General features: G+C 43.0%; 1 protein-coding gene across 1 annotated transcript; it reads left to right on the top strand.

Moving 5' to 3' along the window:
- The first annotated feature begins 1,057 nt into the window (after positions 1–1,057).
- Positions 1,058–9,917, top strand: clul1 (clusterin-like 1 (retinal)). The gene is made up of 10 exons (XM_064943675.1): positions 1,058–1,160; positions 1,279–1,427; positions 1,707–1,877; positions 1,951–2,100; positions 4,619–4,913; positions 5,054–5,176; positions 5,300–5,382; positions 5,471–5,602; positions 8,827–9,005; positions 9,110–9,917. Exons 1-10 carry the CDS (start codon positions 1,058–1,060, stop codon positions 9,123–9,125), a joined length of 1,401 nt encoding a protein of 466 aa, XP_064799747.1. The 3' UTR covers positions 9,126–9,917.
- The last annotated feature ends 6,919 nt before the right edge of the window (positions 9,918–16,836 follow it).

The raw sequence follows: 16,836 nt of genomic DNA, 5'->3' as shown, positions 1-16,836 counted from the left end.
CATCCATACAGTAACATAATAGTATTCTGTTTAGTCATAGTTCTGATTGAAATGTATACATCATTTAGTCATTATTGTCTCAGCTAACGTGAGAACAATGCCTTCAAATGTCAATCATGCTAACTTCCGCTAGCGAACTCGGACGAAAACGTCAAAAAGTCATATTCCAGATCGAATAAACTGGTAAAACTACGTAGAGAATCAATCATCAGGATGTTATTTTCATATATATCCAATAACGTTCCAACCGGAGCATTCGTTTTTGTCTACAGAGTAATGGAACGCAAGGCTATATCAACAGTAATATGCTCAACCAGGAACTGGCATTCTGACAGACTACTGACTCCTTCCCCTCCCATCCGGTCCCACATCACACTAGAGGCTTCATTCCATGTTCTAATGACTGTTGACATCTAGTGGAAGGCGTAGGAAGTGCGAACAGATCCATATCTTGTTTGGATGTGAATAGGCGATGACTTGAAATTCAACCAGTCCCAGAATTTCCACTTCCTGTTTGGAAGTTTGCCTGCCCTATGAGTTCTGTTATACTCACAGACATAATTCAAACAGTTTTAGAAACTTCAGAGTGGTTTCTATCCAATAGTAATAATACATGCTTATATTAGCATCTAGGACAGAGTAGGTCACAGTTTACTATGGGCACGCAATTCATCCAAAGTGAAAATACTGCCTCGTATCCCTAACAGGTTTTAACCCCCTGGAGTTAAAAGGAGGGGTGTGTGTTAAAAGGAGGCGTGTGTGTGTGTGTGTGTGTGTGTGTGTGTGTGTGTGTGTGTGTGTGTGTGTGTGTGTGTGTGTGTGTGTGTGTGTGTGTGTGTGTGTGTGTGTGTGTGTGTGTGTGTGTGTGTGTGTGTGTGTGCGTGCGTGCGTGCGTGCGTGCGTGTGTGTGTGTGTGTGTGTGTGTGTGTGTGTGCGTGCGTGTGTGTGTGTGTGTGTGTGTGTGTCACTTGGCATATAAATGCAGAAGTAAAAGTAACTGCCTCCAGTATTTCATGGTTTCTTCTCTTCCAGACTGAGCTTCCTGTGATCGGACAAGATGAGGTCTCTGATTGGTTGGGTTGTGTTGGTCATGTCATTGGGGGGCTTGCAATGCGCAGCAGAATACCCTGCAGCAGGCATCTCAGAGGACACCCTGAAGCGTGAGTCTAACACACACACACACACACACACACACACACACACACACACACACACACACACACACACACACACACACACACACACACACTCACACACACCCCTCCTTCTGTCTCTCAGAACTGTCTGATGTTGGGGAGAAGCTGGTGGATGAGGAGGTGAGGAGAGCTCTGTATGGAGTGAAACAGATGAAGGAGGTACTGGTGAAGAATGAGGAGAAACATGAAGACCTGATGAAGTCTCTCCAACACAGCAGTGACAAGAAGAAGGTACGTAATCCTTACCTTTAGGGCTTGAAGGCCATATTTACCTTCTAGGGTTTGAAGGCCATATTTACCTTCTAGGGTTTGAAGGCCATCTTTACCTTCTAGGGTTTGAAGTCCATCTTTACCTTTCAGGATTTGGGGTCTGTCTTTACCTTCTGGAGTTTGTGGTGAATCTTAATTTCAGGTTTAGGTGGTGGACCAAAGTGGCTATGTTCAGAGCACGAGATGTCAGAGATCAGGGTGAGAAGTTAGACGTTATATAGTATTGTTGTTGTCAATTAGGGTGTGGCCCAGCTATACCAGGAGGTGGAGCTAAAGCTGGAGGAGGCGGAGCATCAGTGCCAGGAGTCTCTAAAGGAGGAATGGGAGGCATGTTGGCTGTGTCTGGAGGACGCCTGTAAGACCTTCTACACCTCCACATGCAGGCAGGGCTTCAGCTCCTTCCAGGCCAAGGTACACACACACATACACATACACACACACACTAAATTAACCCCACCTCACCTAACACCCTCCCCCTAGCCAGGTAGAGAACTTCTTCCGCGGGGTGTCATCTCGGTTCGGCCAGAGAGACCCACGTCCTCTAGATGGAGATATGTTGGTGAATCAGAGTGCTGATGAACCCGACAGGGAGGTAGTTCGCATAGAAGACTCCTTCAACAGCCTCATCGCCAAGGTACTGGACAAGTCCATCTACAGAAAATGTCACCACTAAGTCGGAAGTCAATTTCCATTGTTTTCATTGTCAGTTTATTCTGTTTATCCATCTTGTTTGATGAGCGAGGTAGTGTCAGTTGATTAGCGAGTTAGTGTCAGTTGACTAGCGAGGTAGCATCAGTAGAATAGCGAGGTAGCATCAGTTGACTAGCGAGGTAGCATCAGTAGATTAGCGAGGTAGCATCAGTTGACTAGCGAGGTAGAATCAGTAGACTAGCGAGGTAGCATCAGTAGATTAGCGAGGTAGCATCAGTTGACTAGCGAGGTAGAGTCAGTAGACTAGCGAGGTAGTGTCAGTAGAATAGCGAGGTAGAATCAGTAGAATAGCGAGGTAGCATCAGTTGACTAGTGAGGTAGCATCAGTAGATTAGCGAGGTAGCGTCAGTTGACTAGCGAGGTAGCGTCAGTTGACTAGCGAGGTAGCGTCAGTTGACTAGCGAGGTAGCGTCAGTTGACTTTTTTTTCTTTTTTTTTACCTTTATTTAACTAGCAAGTCAGTTAAGAACAAATTCTTATTTTCAATGACGGCCTAGGAACAGTGGGTTAACTGCCTGTTCAGAGGCAGAACGACAGATTTGTACCTTGTCAGCTCGGGGGTTTGAACTTGAAACCTTCCGGTTACTAGTCCAACGCTCTAACCACTAGGCTACCCTGCCGCCCCACTAACGAGGTAGCATCAGTAAACTAGCGAGGTAGCGTCAGTAGACTAGCGAGGTAGCGTCAGTAGACTAGTGAGGTGGTGTCAGTTGACCAGCGAGGTAGCATCAGTTGACTAGTGAGGTGGTGTCAGTTATCTGGGGAAGTAGGTTCAGTTAACTGGGGAAGTAGTTTCAGTTGACTAATGAAGTATTGTCAGTTGACTAGTGAGATAGCGAGGAAGTGTCAGTTGACTAGTGAGGCAGTATCAGTTGACGAGTGAGGTAGAGTTAGTTGACTAGTGAGGCAGTGTCAGTTGACTAGTGAGGTATTGTCAGTTGCTTTCTGAGGTAGTCAGTTGACTAGTGAGGCAGTGTCAGTTGATGAGTGAGATAGTGTCAGTTGACTAGTGAGGTAGAGTTAGTTGACTAGTGAGGTAGAGTTAGTTGACTAGTGAGGTAGAGTTAGCTGACTAGTGAGGTCGTGTCAGTTAACTTGTGAGGTATTGTCAGTTGACAAGTGAGGTATTGTCAGTTGCTTTCTGAGGTAGATTCAGTTGATTAGTTAGGTAGTGTCAGTTCGCTATTGAGGTAGTGTCAGTTGATGTTTGAGGTAGTATCAGTTGACTAGTGAGGTTTAGTCAGTTGACTAGTGAGGTAGTGTCAGTTGACTAGTGATGTAGTGTCAGTTGACTAGTGATGTAGTGTCAGTTGACTAGTGATGTAGTGTCAGTTGACTAGTGATGTAGTGTCAGTTGACTAGTGATGTAGTGTCAGTTGACTAGTGATGTAGTGTCAGTTGACTAGTGATGCAGTGCCAGTTGACTAGTGATGTAGTGCCAGTTGACTAGTGATGTAGTGCCAGTTGACTAGTGATGTGGTGCCAGTTGACTAGTGATGTAGTGCCAGTTGACTAGTGATGTGGTGTCAGTTGACTAGTGAGGTGGTGTCAGTTAACTGGGGAAGTAGGTTCAGTTGACTAGTGATGTATTGTCAGTTGACTAGTGAGGTCGTGTCAGTTGACTAGTGAGGCAGTGCCAGTTGACGAGTGAGATAGTGTCAGTAGACTAGTGAGGTGGTGTCAGTAGACTAGTGAGGTGGTGTCAGTTAACTGGGGAAGTAGGTTCAGTTAACTGGGGAAGTAGTTCCAGTTGACTAGTGATGTATTGTCAGTTGACTAGTGAGATAGCGAGGAAGTGTCAGTTGACTAGTGAGGTAGAGTTAGTTGACTAGTGAGGTAGAGTTAGATGACTAGTGAGGTAGTTCCAGTTGACGAGTGATGTAGTGTCAGTTGACTAGTGATGTAGTGTCAGTTGACTAGTAATGTAGTGTCAGTTGACTAGTGATGTAGTGTCAGTTGACTAGTTATGTAGTGCCAGTTGACTAGTGATGTAGTGTCAGTTGACTAATGATGTAGTGTCAGTTGACTAGTGATGTAGTGTCAGTTGACTAGTTATGTAGTGCCAGTTGACTAGTGAGGTAGTGTCAGTTCACTAGTGAGGTAGTGTCAGTTGACTAGTGATGTAGTATCAGTTCACTAGTGATGTAGTGTCAGTTGACTAGTTGTGTAGTGTCAGTTGTCTAGTGATGTAGTGTCATTTGACTAGTGGTGTAGTGTCAGTTGACTAGTTATGTAGTGCCAGTTGACTAGGGATGTATTGTCAGATGACTAGGGATGTAGTGTCAGTTGACTAGTTGTGTAGTGTCAGTTGACTAGTGATGTGGTGTCTGTTGATGTTTGAGGGAGTGTCAGTTGACTAGTGCTGTAGTGTCAGTTGACTAGTGCTGTAGTGTCAGTTGACTAGTGATGTAGTGTTAGTTGACCTGTTCTCTCCCTCCCAGGTGGGCTCCCTGTTTGAGCGCAGTGTGGTGCTGGTGGACAAGATGCAAGGTAAACTGGACCAAAACCTCCAGAAGGCCTTTGACCCCCAGAGCAGAGGCCAAGCCCGGGGCCAACAGCCTACCCAGGACCCCTTCTCCCTGGGGATGGACTTGGGATTCATCCACAGAGTGGGGCTGGAGGAGGTGCTGGACTCCTTCTTCAACTTTGGGAAGAGTGTTGTGGAGGACTTTGGAGATGTGGCCACACGAGTGTTTGATGACCTCAAAGACATTGTGGAGGAGGAGAGGAAGAGAGGTAGCTCCAACACAAAACTAGAAACATTATTGATATTGTTCTATTTCAAAGAGATAACCCTAACCGAACCCAACACAGAACTAGAAACCCTATTGATAGCTATAATAGTTAATGACAGATAATCTGTTCCTCTGGTCCAGAGAGGGAGCTTTTCCCTCATTTCCTCCAGAACAGGAAGTTGTGTAGAGAGTTGAGGAGGCAGACTTCAGAATGCTGGCAGCTGCAGAACCAGTGTCAGTCCTGCCAAGGGGTACTGCTCACAGGTAACACACACACACACACACACACACACACACACACACACACACACACACACACACACACACACACACACACAAAAACACACACACACTCTCCAACTGCCTCCTGTCCCCTATGTTTGTCAGAGTGTCCCAGTGTGCGGGAGCTGCATGTGGAACTGGATGAGGTGTCTCAGCTGCGGGACATGTCGAAGAAGCAGTACGACGAGGTAACATAGCATAGCCTTGTGTAGCATTCCGTATCATAGCATAGCATAGGATAACATACCATCCATTCTGTTTAATCCATTACTCCAGGTTCTGAGCATTGTGCAGCAGCACACAGGTGACACGGCGAGCTGGATAAGCAACATGGCTACTGAGTTCAGCTGGGTGACAGAAATGGTCAACAACAACACCACACCTGATACCATATTCCGCATCAGAAAGGTAAGACAGACAGACAGACAGACAGACAGACAGACAGACAGACAGACAGACAGACAGACAGACAGACAGACAGACAGACAGACAGACAGACAGACAGACAGACAGTACATACCGTAAAACTTAAATGAATAACCGAGGCATTAATTTGCTTAAATCCCTGAACACAACATGCTCTTATTAGAGAAAGGTTTATATTGTGGTGTCAGTATATTGTTGTTTCTACCCAGGAGGTGTCAGTATTAGTACAGCATATTGTTTCAACCCAGGAGGTGTCAGTATATTGTTGTTTCTACCCAGGAGGTGTCAGTATATTGTTGTTTCTACCCAGGAGGTGTCAGTATATTGTTGTTTCTACCCAGGAGGTGTCAGTATATTGTTGTTTCTACCCAGGTGGTGTCAGTATATTGTTGTTTCTACCCAGGTGGTGTCAGTATATTGATGTTTCTACCCAGGAGGTGTCAGTATATTGTTGTTTCTACCCAGGAGGTGTCAGTATATTGTTGTTTCTACCCAGGAGGTGTCAGTATATTGTTGTTTCTACCCAGGAGGTGTCAGTATATTGTTGTTTCTACCCAGGAGGTGTCAGTATATTGTTGTTTTTACCCAGGAGGTGTCAGTATATTGATGTTTCTACCCAGGAGGTGTCAGTATATTGTTGTTTCTACCCAGGAGGTGTCAGTATATTGTTGTTTCTACCCAGGAGGTGTCAGTATATTGATGTTTCTACCCAGGTGGTGTCAGTATATTGTTGTTTCTACCCAGGTGGTGTCAGTATATTGATGTTTCTACCCAGGAGGTGTCAGTATATTGTTGTTTCTACCCAGGAGGTGTCAGTATATTGTTGTTTCTACCCAGGTGGTGTCAGTATATTGTTGTTTCTACCCAGGTGGTGTCAGTATATTGTTGTTTCTACCCAGGAGGTGTCAGTATATTGTTGTTTCTACCCAGGTGGTGTCAGTATATTGATGTTTCTACCCAGGAGGTGTCAGTATATTGATGTTTCTACCCAGGTGGTGTCAGTATATTGTTGTTTCTACCCAGGTGGTGTCAGTATATTGATGTTTCTACCCAGGAGGTGTCAGTATATTGTTGTTTCTACCCAGGAGGTGTCAGTATATTGTTGTTTCTACCCAGGAGGTGTCAGTATATTGTTGTTTCTACCCAGGAGGTGTCAGTATAATGTTGTTTCTACCCAGGAGGTGTCAGTGTATTGTTGTTTCTACCCAGGAGGTGTCAGTATATTGTTGTTTCTACCCAGGAGGTGTCAGTATAATGTTGTTTCTACCCAGGAGGTGTCAGTATATTGTTGTTTCTACCCAGGTGGTGTCAGTATATTGTTGTTTCTACCCAGGAGTTGTCAGTATATTGTTGTTTCTACCCAGGAGGTGTCAGTATATTGTTGTTTCTACCCAGTAGGTGTCCGTATAATGTTGTTTCTACCCAGGAGGTGTCAGTATATTGTTGTTTCTACCCAGTAGGTGTCAGTATTAGTACATCATATTGTTTCTACCCAGGTGGTGTCAGTATATTGTTGTTTCTACCCAGGTAGTGTCAGTATATTGTTGTTTCTACCCAGGAGGTGTCAGTATATTGTTGTTCCTACCCAGGAGGTGTCAGTATTAGTACAGCATATTCCCGCTCAGCCCAGTCAAAACTGTTCGCTGCTCTGGCCCCCCAATGGTGGAACAAACTCCCTCACGACGCCAGGACAGCGGAGTCAATCACCACCTTCCGGAGACACCTGAAACCCCACCTCTTTAAGGAATACCTAGGATAGGATAAAGTAATCCTTCTCACCCCCCCCCTTAAATGATTTAGATGCACTATTGTAAAGTGGCTGTTCCACTGGATGTCATAAGGTGAATTCACCAATTTGTAAGCCGCTCTGGATAAGAGCGTCTGCCAAATGACTTAAATGTAAATGTAATATTGTTTCTACCCAGGAGGTGTCAGTATATTGTTGTTTCTACCCAGGTGGTGTCAGTATATTGATGTTTCTACCCAGGAGGTGTCAGTATATTGTTGTTTCTACCCAGGAGGTGTCAGTATATTGTTGTTTCTACCCAGGAGGTGTCAGTATATTGATGTTTCTACCCAGGAGGTGTCAGTATATTGATGTTTCTACCCAGGTGGTGTCAGTATATTGTTGTTTCTACCCAGGTGGTGTCAGTATATTGATGTTTCTACCCAGGAGGTGTCAGTATATTGTTGTTTCTACCCAGGAGGTGTCAGTGTATTGTTGTTTCTACCCAGGAGGTGTCAGTGTTAGTACATCATATTGTTTCTACCCAGGAGGTGTCAGTATATTGTTGTTTCTACCCAGGTGGTGTCAGTATATTGTTGTTTCTACCCAGGTGGTGTCAGTATATTGTTGTTTCTACCCAGGAGGTGTTAGTATATTGTTGTTTCTTTACCCAGGAGGTGTCAGTGTATTGTTGCTTCTACCCAGGAGGTGTCAGTGTTAGTACATCATATTGTTTCTACCCAGGAGGTGTCAGTGTATTGTTGCTTCTACCCAGGAGGTGGCATTATATTGTTGTTTCTACCCAGGAGGTGTTAGTATATTGTTGTTTCTACCCGGGAGGTGTCAGTATATTGTTGTTTCTTCCCAGGAGGTGTCCGTATATTGATGTTTCTACCCAGGAGGTGTCAGTATATTGTTGTTTCTACCCAGGTGGTGTCAGTATATTGATGTTTCTACCCAGGAGGTGTCAGTATATTGTTGTTTCTACCCAGGTGGTGTCAGTATATTGATGTTTCTACCCAGGAGGTGTCAGTATATTGTTGTTTCTTCCCAGGTGGTGTCAGTATATTGTTGTTTCTACCCAGATGGTGTCAGTATATTGTTGTTTCTACCCAGGTGGTGTCAGTATATTGTTGTTTCTACCCAGATGGTGTCAGTATATTGTTGTTTCTACCCAGGAGTTGTCAGTATATTGTTGTTTCTACCCAGGAGGTGTCAGTATATTGTTGTTTCTACCCAGGAGGTGTCAGTATATTGTTGTTTCTACCCAGGAGGTGTCCGTATATTGTTGTTTCTACCCAGGAGGTGTCCGTATATTGTTGTTTCTACCCAGGAGGTGTCCGTATATTGTTGTTTCTACCCAGGTGGTGTCAGTATATTGTTGTTTCTACCCATGTGTTCTCAGTATGAGTACAGTATGTTGTTTCTACCCAGGTGGTCTCAGCATGATCACAATTTACACATTGTTGTTTTTACCCAGGTGGTGTCAGAGGGAGTTGATGGAGGCAGCTCGTCAGGGGGAGACACCAAGGTGGAGCTGAACATCCTAAACTCTCCTCCTCTCCTCCTGACCATCCCAGCTGGTGTGGAGCTGCAGGACCCCGCCTTTATCAATTTCGTCGCTCAGGAGGCCCTGGGGATGTACAAGCAGATGTTCAGGTAATATATACTACTACTACGTTAAACTAACGTTTTTTACCGAACAACATTCCATAGCGCCACTGAACATGCCTGTGTTGATTAATGCTATTTTCTGCTTTCAGACACAATGACGACTAAGCATGAAGAAAGTTCACTCACTGTCATGTCATAGTTAGTGGACAGTATGCTCTGTTTTTTTGTTTACTAGATTTAATGTATATAGTTTTGTAAACAAATGAATATTTATTTATTTAGGGAACATTTTAAGATTAACGAGGCAATTTATTGTAATGTTGGAATTAATTACATGTAAAATTGAACCAAAGTAACTTGTACCAGTTGTCATGTTGCATGTTGTACAATAAAAGGAGGAGCTAGATTCAAGTACAACATTTTCATTTAACACTGACTTTTTGGCTTCAAACTTCAAAAATTCAGAACTTTTTTTTTCTAGTGGTACTCAGCTAGCATACAAAAGCTACAAATGGTGAAATTAACAAAGCTTCTCTGCTACAAATTCAGTATTACATATAAATAAATAATAAATAGATAATTAAGGCCCCTCATCCCTGATGCTCTGCTGGGTGCGCTATATCACGTTCACCTAGTGTGGTCTCATTCAAATGATCCAAAGTCTATACTATATGAAGAGCATGCTTGAAGAAGCACAGTGCAAAGTTATATTTCTAAGAAAATGTACTTCCTTCCTGATTTTATTTGTGCTGTATAAAAAACTAGGCTACACTGCAATGGATAGGCATTCTCAATCACTAGCCCCGGACTGCCCTGCTCTTGCTGATGTAACCAGTGCTGTGGTTGTCTGCACCACTGTAACTCTGCATTGTGTGTGGTTGATTGAGACTATAGACGTGGACTTTGGAGGTCAGGTAGTTTTAATTAAGCAGAATTCACTCTCTGCATCCTGCATCTGCATCCAAAAGGAAATAAAACATTTGTCGAGCACATATGGTCTGCGAATCGTCGCCTCTTTCTACAACAGATGCACAATAGGAGGGACTGGATCATTCGAGGAGCTAGCCATCATTCACACATACAATAGCCTGCTAATACCTTAGCTAGCTATTAACCACATGTTGAATTCAGAATGTTGATATCATCCTAAAAAGTACAATTACATCTTAACAAAACCATCCACTTATGAGTAACCTCTAAATATACAACATTATTCATGAACAGAACACTGTGTGTATGACTTTGTGCTGAAAATAATCAAACTTTTCTGAAGACGACAGAAAAAGCGTGCCTACCTCTCATAGTGCATCAAAATGATTTGAGCATGCAGGGTAAAACGTAAGTACACACTCCCCTACTCCCAGGATGCAGGCATTCATAATAACAAATCAACATGACATATTAATATATGAACCTGGTGAAATTAAAAGGGTAGTAAAAGGGTTAACATCAGTCTAACAGTTGTTAAAGCACTGTGTGAATTTCACCAGGTTCATATATTAATATGTCATGTTGATTTGTTGCCTATCCAATGAGTGTGCTGTGTACTGTGGATCTTCAGCAGGTGAGCAAAAGGCTTCTTCCGATAATGTAATATTTGTGGATACGAACTAGGCTTACTCATCAGTTGGTAGTACTACTACAGCCTAGTTCTTTAAATGATTTCCAAAGCTTTTTAGGGTCATTTTTGTTTTCAATGATTTTCTCAGCAAAGTAACCCCTCTTAGCTTCATCCATCCTGCTCTGTGCTTCATTTCTGTGACGTTTATATAGGACAAAATCAGACTCTTCTTGAGAGTTCTTTAAAAAAATTAATGCCGTATTCCTTGCTTGGATAGATTCTAGAATCTCATGATTAAACCAAGGGTATGATTCTGTCACTATCATTATTAAACCAAGGGCTAGAGTATGATTCTGTCACTATCATGATTAAGCCAAGGGTGTGATTCTGTCACTATCAACTGATGTTCAACATTTCAACAGGCTAATAAGCAACACACTAACAGTGAATCAATCAGGAGCAGGGCAGGCAGCCTAAGGAACAAAATGAATTATTTAGGCAATATTATTATTATTATTATTATGTAGGCTATATTATGATTATTACTTTTATTATTATTATTATTATTTAGGCTATATAACTATTTTTTTAGGCTATATTATTATCATTATTTCGAGGCTATATTATTATTATTATTTCTATTTTTATTATCATTATTATTTAGGCTATATTATTATTACATTATTTAGGCTATATTATTATTATTATTATTTTTAAGTCTATATTATTATTATTATTATTATTTAGGCTATATTATTATTACTATTATTTAGGCTATATTATTATTATTATCATTATTATTTAGGCTATATTATTATTATTACTATTATTTAGGCTATATTATTATTATTATTATTTAGGCTATATTATTATTATTTCAAGTCTATTATTATTATCATTATTATTTAGGCTATATTACTATATTATTATTATTTTATTACTATTATTATTATTTCAAGTCTATATTACTATTATTATTATTTTTAGGCTATATTACTATTATTATTATTTCAAGTCTATATTATTATTATTATTATTATTTCAAGTCTATATTTTTGTTATCATTATTTTTAGGCTATATTACTAGTATTATTATTATTTAGGCTATATTACTATTATTATTATTTTTAGGCTATATTATTATTATTTAGGCTATATTATTATTAGGGCCTTAGATTTGTGTATGTCATTTAGGGGAAATTGAAAAAAAGGGGGCTATCCCTCAGTTAACCAGGTAGGCCAGTTGAGAACAAGTTCTCATTTACAACTGCGACCTGGCCAAGATAAAGCAAAACAGTGCAACACAAATAACACAGAGTTACACATGGAAAAAACAAGCATACGGTCAATAAATAACACAACACAAAAGTGTATATATAGTGTGTGCAAATGAAGTAAGATTAATTACAATTCAATTACAAAATAATTACAATTTAGCAATTAAACACTGGAGTGATAGATGTGCAGAAGATGAGTGTACAAGTACAGATACTTGGGGTGCAAAGGAAAACATTTGTTTGAATAGCAATATGGGGATGAGGTAGTTGGGTGGGCTACTTACAGATGGGCTATATACAGGTGCAGTGATCTGTGAGCTGCTCTGACAGCTGATGCTTAAAGTTAGTGAGGGAGATATGACTCACCAGCTTCAGTGATTTTTGCAGTTTGTTCCAGTCATTGGCAGCAGAGAACTGGAAGGAAAAGCAGCCAAAGTAGGAATTGGCTTTGGGGGTGACCAGTCAAATATACCTGCTGGAGTGTGTGCTATGGGTGGGTGCTGCTATGGTGACCAGTGGAGCGTTACCTAGCAAACATATAGATGACCTGGAGCCAGTGGGTTTGGCGACAAATATGAAGCGAGGACCAGCCAACGAGAGCATACAGGTCGCAGTGGTGGGTAGTATATGGGGCTTAGGTGACAAAACAGATGGCACTGTGATAGATTGCATCGAATTTGCTGAGTAGAGTGTTGGAGATCGTATATTTTGCAGCATGAGTGAAGGATGCTTTGTTGCGAAATAGGAAGCCAATTCTAGATTTAATTTTGGATTGGAGATGCTTAATGTGAGTCTGGAAGAAGAGTTTACAGTCTAACCAGACACCCAGGTATTTGTAGTTGTCCACATATTGTCCACAAGTCAGAACTGTCCAGAGTAGTTATGCTAGACGAGCGGGCAGGTCCGGGCAGCGATCGGTTGAAGAGCATGCATTTAGTTTTACTTGCATTTAAGAGCAGTTGTAGACCACGGATGGAGTGTTGTATGGCATTGAAGCTCGTCTGTAGGTTAGTTAATTAACACAAATCAAATCACATTTTATTGGTCACATACACATGGTTTGCAGATGTTAATGCGAGAGTAGCAAAATGCTTGTGCTTCTAGTTCCGACCATGTAGTAATATTGTCACGCCTTGACAATAGAGAGCCTTTTTATTCTCTATTTTGGTCGGGGTGTGACTAAGGGGGGTGTTCCTATCTAAGTGTTTTATTTCTATGTTGGCCTGGTATGGTTCCCAATCAGAGGCAGCTGTATATCATTGTCTCTGATTGGGGATTATATTTAGGCAGCCATTTCCCCACTGTTTTTTTGTGGGATCTTGTTTTGAGTTAGTGTATATTGCACCTCTTATGTTACGGTTCGTTGTTTGTTTCCTTTTTGTTTTGTAAGTTTCACAAAAAATAAAGATGTGTAACTCAGAGCACGCTGGGCCTTGGTCTGTCTCTCCACACAGCCATGACAAATATCTAACAATTTCACAACAACTACCTTATACACACAAGTGTAAAGGAATGAATAAGAATATGTACATATAAATATATGGATGAGCGATGGCCGGGAGCCATAGGCAAGATGCAGTAGATGGTATAGTATATACATGCAGGTATGAGATTAGTAATGTAGGGTATGCAAACATTATATAAAGTGTCATTGTTTAAAGTGACTAGTGATACGTTTATTACATTCATTTTTTTATGATTAAAGTGGCTAGAGATTTGGGTCAGTATGTTGGCAGCAGCCACTCATTGTTAGTGATGGCTGTTTAACAGTCTCATGGCCTTGAGATAGAAGCTGTTTTTCAGTCTCTCTGTCCCAGCGTTGATGCACCTGTATTGACCTCGCCTTATGGATGATAGCGGGGTGAACAGGCAGTGGCTCGGGTGGTTGTTGTCCTTGATGATCTTTTTGGCCTTCCTGTGACATCGGGTGATGTAGGTGTTCTGGAGGGCAAGTTGGCCCAGGTGATGCATTGTGCAGACCTCACCACCCTCTGGAGAGCCTTGCAGTTGAGGGAGGTGCAGGCGGTGATACAGCCTGACAGGATGCTCTCAATTGTGCATCTGTAAAAGTTTGTGAGGGTTTTAGGAGACAAGCCAAATCTCTTCAGAGAAATCCGTCGAGACTACCTTAATATTAGACATCGCGCACCAGCTGTTATTAACAAATAGACACACAACCACTCGTCTTACTGGACGTAGCTGTTCTGTCCTCCTGATGCACGGAAAACCCAGCCAACTGTATATTATCCGTGTTGTCATTCAGCCACAACTCTGTGAAACATAAGATATTACAGTTTTTAATGTCCCGTTGGTAGGATTGTCTCGAACGGAGCTAATCCAGTTTATTCTCCAGTGATTGCACGTTGGCCAATAGAAGGGATGGTAGATGCGAGTTACCCACTCGCTGACCAATTCTCACAAGACACCCTTCATGTCAGACTCCTTAAAGAAAAAATCTTTGTCCAATTCGAGGTGAGTAATCACTGTTCAGATATCCAAAAGCTGTTTTCGGTCATAAAAGGCAGGAACATCAACATTATGTACAAAATAAATGACAAATGCGACCGCAGGTAGTCCGCAGGTAGTATAACTTTTCATTACATTTCATTATAGTACAACGGTTTGATTTGCCTAATCTTAGCAATTTCTTCTTAGCTAGCTACATAGCCGTCTTTGTATCAAAGATAATTTCGTAATTATCGTATTTCGTCGTCCTAACGTAGTCTACACTGCTATCTGCCCAGCAGCTAGCTAACGTCTACCGTCTACTAGCACTGTAGAAACTATTACACTCAACTGAACGACTCGATTAGTGTAGTGTTAGCTAGCTACATAGTTGTCTTTGCTCTCTTCGTATCCAAGATAACTGTGTAGTTTAGAGTGTGTAGACTTAGAGTGATTATCTTAATTTACCGAGGTTAGCTAGCCAGCTATTTGTCGTCCTTAACGTAGGAGATACTGCTAGCTAGCTAGCCAACAGCTAGCCAACGTCTACCGAATTAAACTTCAACAACCCGGTCAACATTCCGCTTCGCTCCACAGGTAGTATCACATTTTCATTTCACTTCATTACAGTACAACGGTTTGATTTGTTTGATCGTGCTAGCTAGCTACATAGCCGTCTTTGTATCTAAGACAATTGTGTAGTCTAGAGCGATTTTCTAGGTTAGCTAGCCAGCTATTGTCGTTCTTTTAACGTAACGTAACGTAATCAACACTGCTAGCTAGCCAGCTAGCCCCCGAATAGCAGCAATGTAGAAACTATTACACTCGACGGAACGACTTGATTAGTGTAGTGTCAACAACGCAGCTACTGCCAGCTAGCCTACAAAGTCAACAATGCAGCCACTGCCAGCTAGCCTACTCCAGCAGTGCTGTATCATTTCAATCATTTTAGTCAATAAGATTCTTGCTACGTAAGCTTAACTTTCTGAACATTCGAGACGTGTAGTCCACTTGTCATTCCAATCTCCTTTGCATTAGCGTAGCCTCTTCTGTAGCCTGTCAACTATGTGTCTATCTATCCCTGTTCTCTCCTCTCTGCACAGACCATACAAACGCTCCACACCGCGTGGCCGCAGCCACCCTAATCTGGTGGTCCCAGCGCGCACGACCCACGTGGAGTTCCAGGTCTCCGGTAGCCTCTGGAACTGCCGATCTGCGGCCAACAAGGCAGAGTTCATCTCAGCCTATGCCTCCCTCCAGTCCCTCGACTTCTTGGCACTGACGGAAAAATGGATCACCACAGATAACACTGCTACTCCTACTGTTCTCTCTTCGTCCGCCCACGTGTTCTCGCACACCCCGAGTGCTTCTGGTCAGCTGGGTGGTGGCACCGGGATCCTCATCTCTCCCAAGTGGTCATTCTCTCTTTCTCCCCTTACCCATCTGTCTATCGCCTCCTTTGAATTCCATGCTGTCACAGTTACCAGCCCTTTCAAGCTTAACATCCTTATCATTTATCGCCCTCCAGGTTCCCTCGGAGAGTTCATCAATGAGCTTGATGCCTTGATAAGCTCCTTTCCTGAGGACGGCTCACCTCTCACAGTCCTGGGCGACTTTAACCTCCCCACGTCTACCTTTGACTCATTCCTCTCTGCCTCCTTCTTTCCACTCCTCTCCTCTTTTGACCTCACCCTCTCACCTTCCCCCTACTCACAAGGCAGGCAATACGCTCGACCTCATCTTTACTAGATGCTGTTCTTCCACTAACCTCATTGCAACTCCCCTCCAAGTCTCCGACCACTACCTTGTATCCTTTTCCCTCTCGCTCTCATCCAACACTTCCCACACTGCCCCTACTCGGATGGTATCGCGCCGTCCCAACCTTCGCTCTCTCTCCCCCGCTACTCTCTCCTCTTCCATCCTATCATCTCTTCCCTCTGCTCATACCTTCTCCAACCTATCTCCTGATTCTGCCTCCTCAACCCTCCTCTCTTCCCTTTCTGCATCCTTTGACTCTCTATGTCCCCTATCCTCCAGGCCGGCTCGGTCCTCCCCTCCTGCTCCGTGGCTCGACGACTCATTGCGAGCTCACAGAACAGTGCTCCGGGCAGCCGAGCGGAAATGGAGGAAAACTCGCCTCCCTGCGGACCTGGCATCCTTTCACTCCCTCCTCTCTACATTTTCCTCCTCTGTCTTTGCTGCTAAAGCCACTTTCTACCACTCTAAATTCCAAGCATCTGCCTCTAACCCTAGGAAGCTCTTTGCCACCTTCTCCTCCCTCCTGAATCCTCCTCCCCCTCCCCCCTCCTCCCTCTCTGCAGATGACTTCGTCAACCATTTTGAAAAGAAGGTCGACGACATCCGATCCTCGTTTGCTAAGTCAAATGACACCGCTGGTTCTGCTCACACTGCCCTACCCTGTGCTCTGACCTCTTTCTCCCCTCTCTCTCCAGATGAAATCTCGCTTCTTGTGACGGCCGGCCGCCCAACAACCTGCCCGCTTGACCCTATCCCCTCCTCTCTTCTCCAGACCATTTCCGGAGACCTTCTCCCTTACCTCACCTCGCTCATCAACTCATCCCTGACCGCTGGC

This window comes from Oncorhynchus masou, chromosome 3 (genome assembly GCF_036934945.1).
Source record: "Oncorhynchus masou masou isolate Uvic2021 chromosome 3, UVic_Omas_1.1, whole genome shotgun sequence".
Classification (NCBI taxonomy): domain Eukaryota; kingdom Metazoa; phylum Chordata; class Actinopteri; order Salmoniformes; family Salmonidae; genus Oncorhynchus; species Oncorhynchus masou.
The sequence above is the reverse complement of the archived record's forward strand: the minus strand, read 5'-3'. Positions and strand labels throughout refer to the sequence as shown.

Bases quoted from the DNA above. Each gene is read 5' to 3' on its own strand.
- clul1 (XM_064943675.1), top strand. From the start codon at position 1,058: ATGAGGTCTCTGATTGGTTGGGTTGTGTTGGTCATGTCATTGGGGGGC. The intron at 1,428-1,706 runs GTACGTAATCCT...GTTGTCAATTAG, and splicing joins ACAGCAGTGACAAGAAGAAG to GGTGTGGCCCAGCTATACCA. The intron at 5,177-5,299 runs GTAACACACACA...TATGTTTGTCAG, and splicing joins CCAAGGGGTACTGCTCACAG to AGTGTCCCAGTGTGCGGGAG.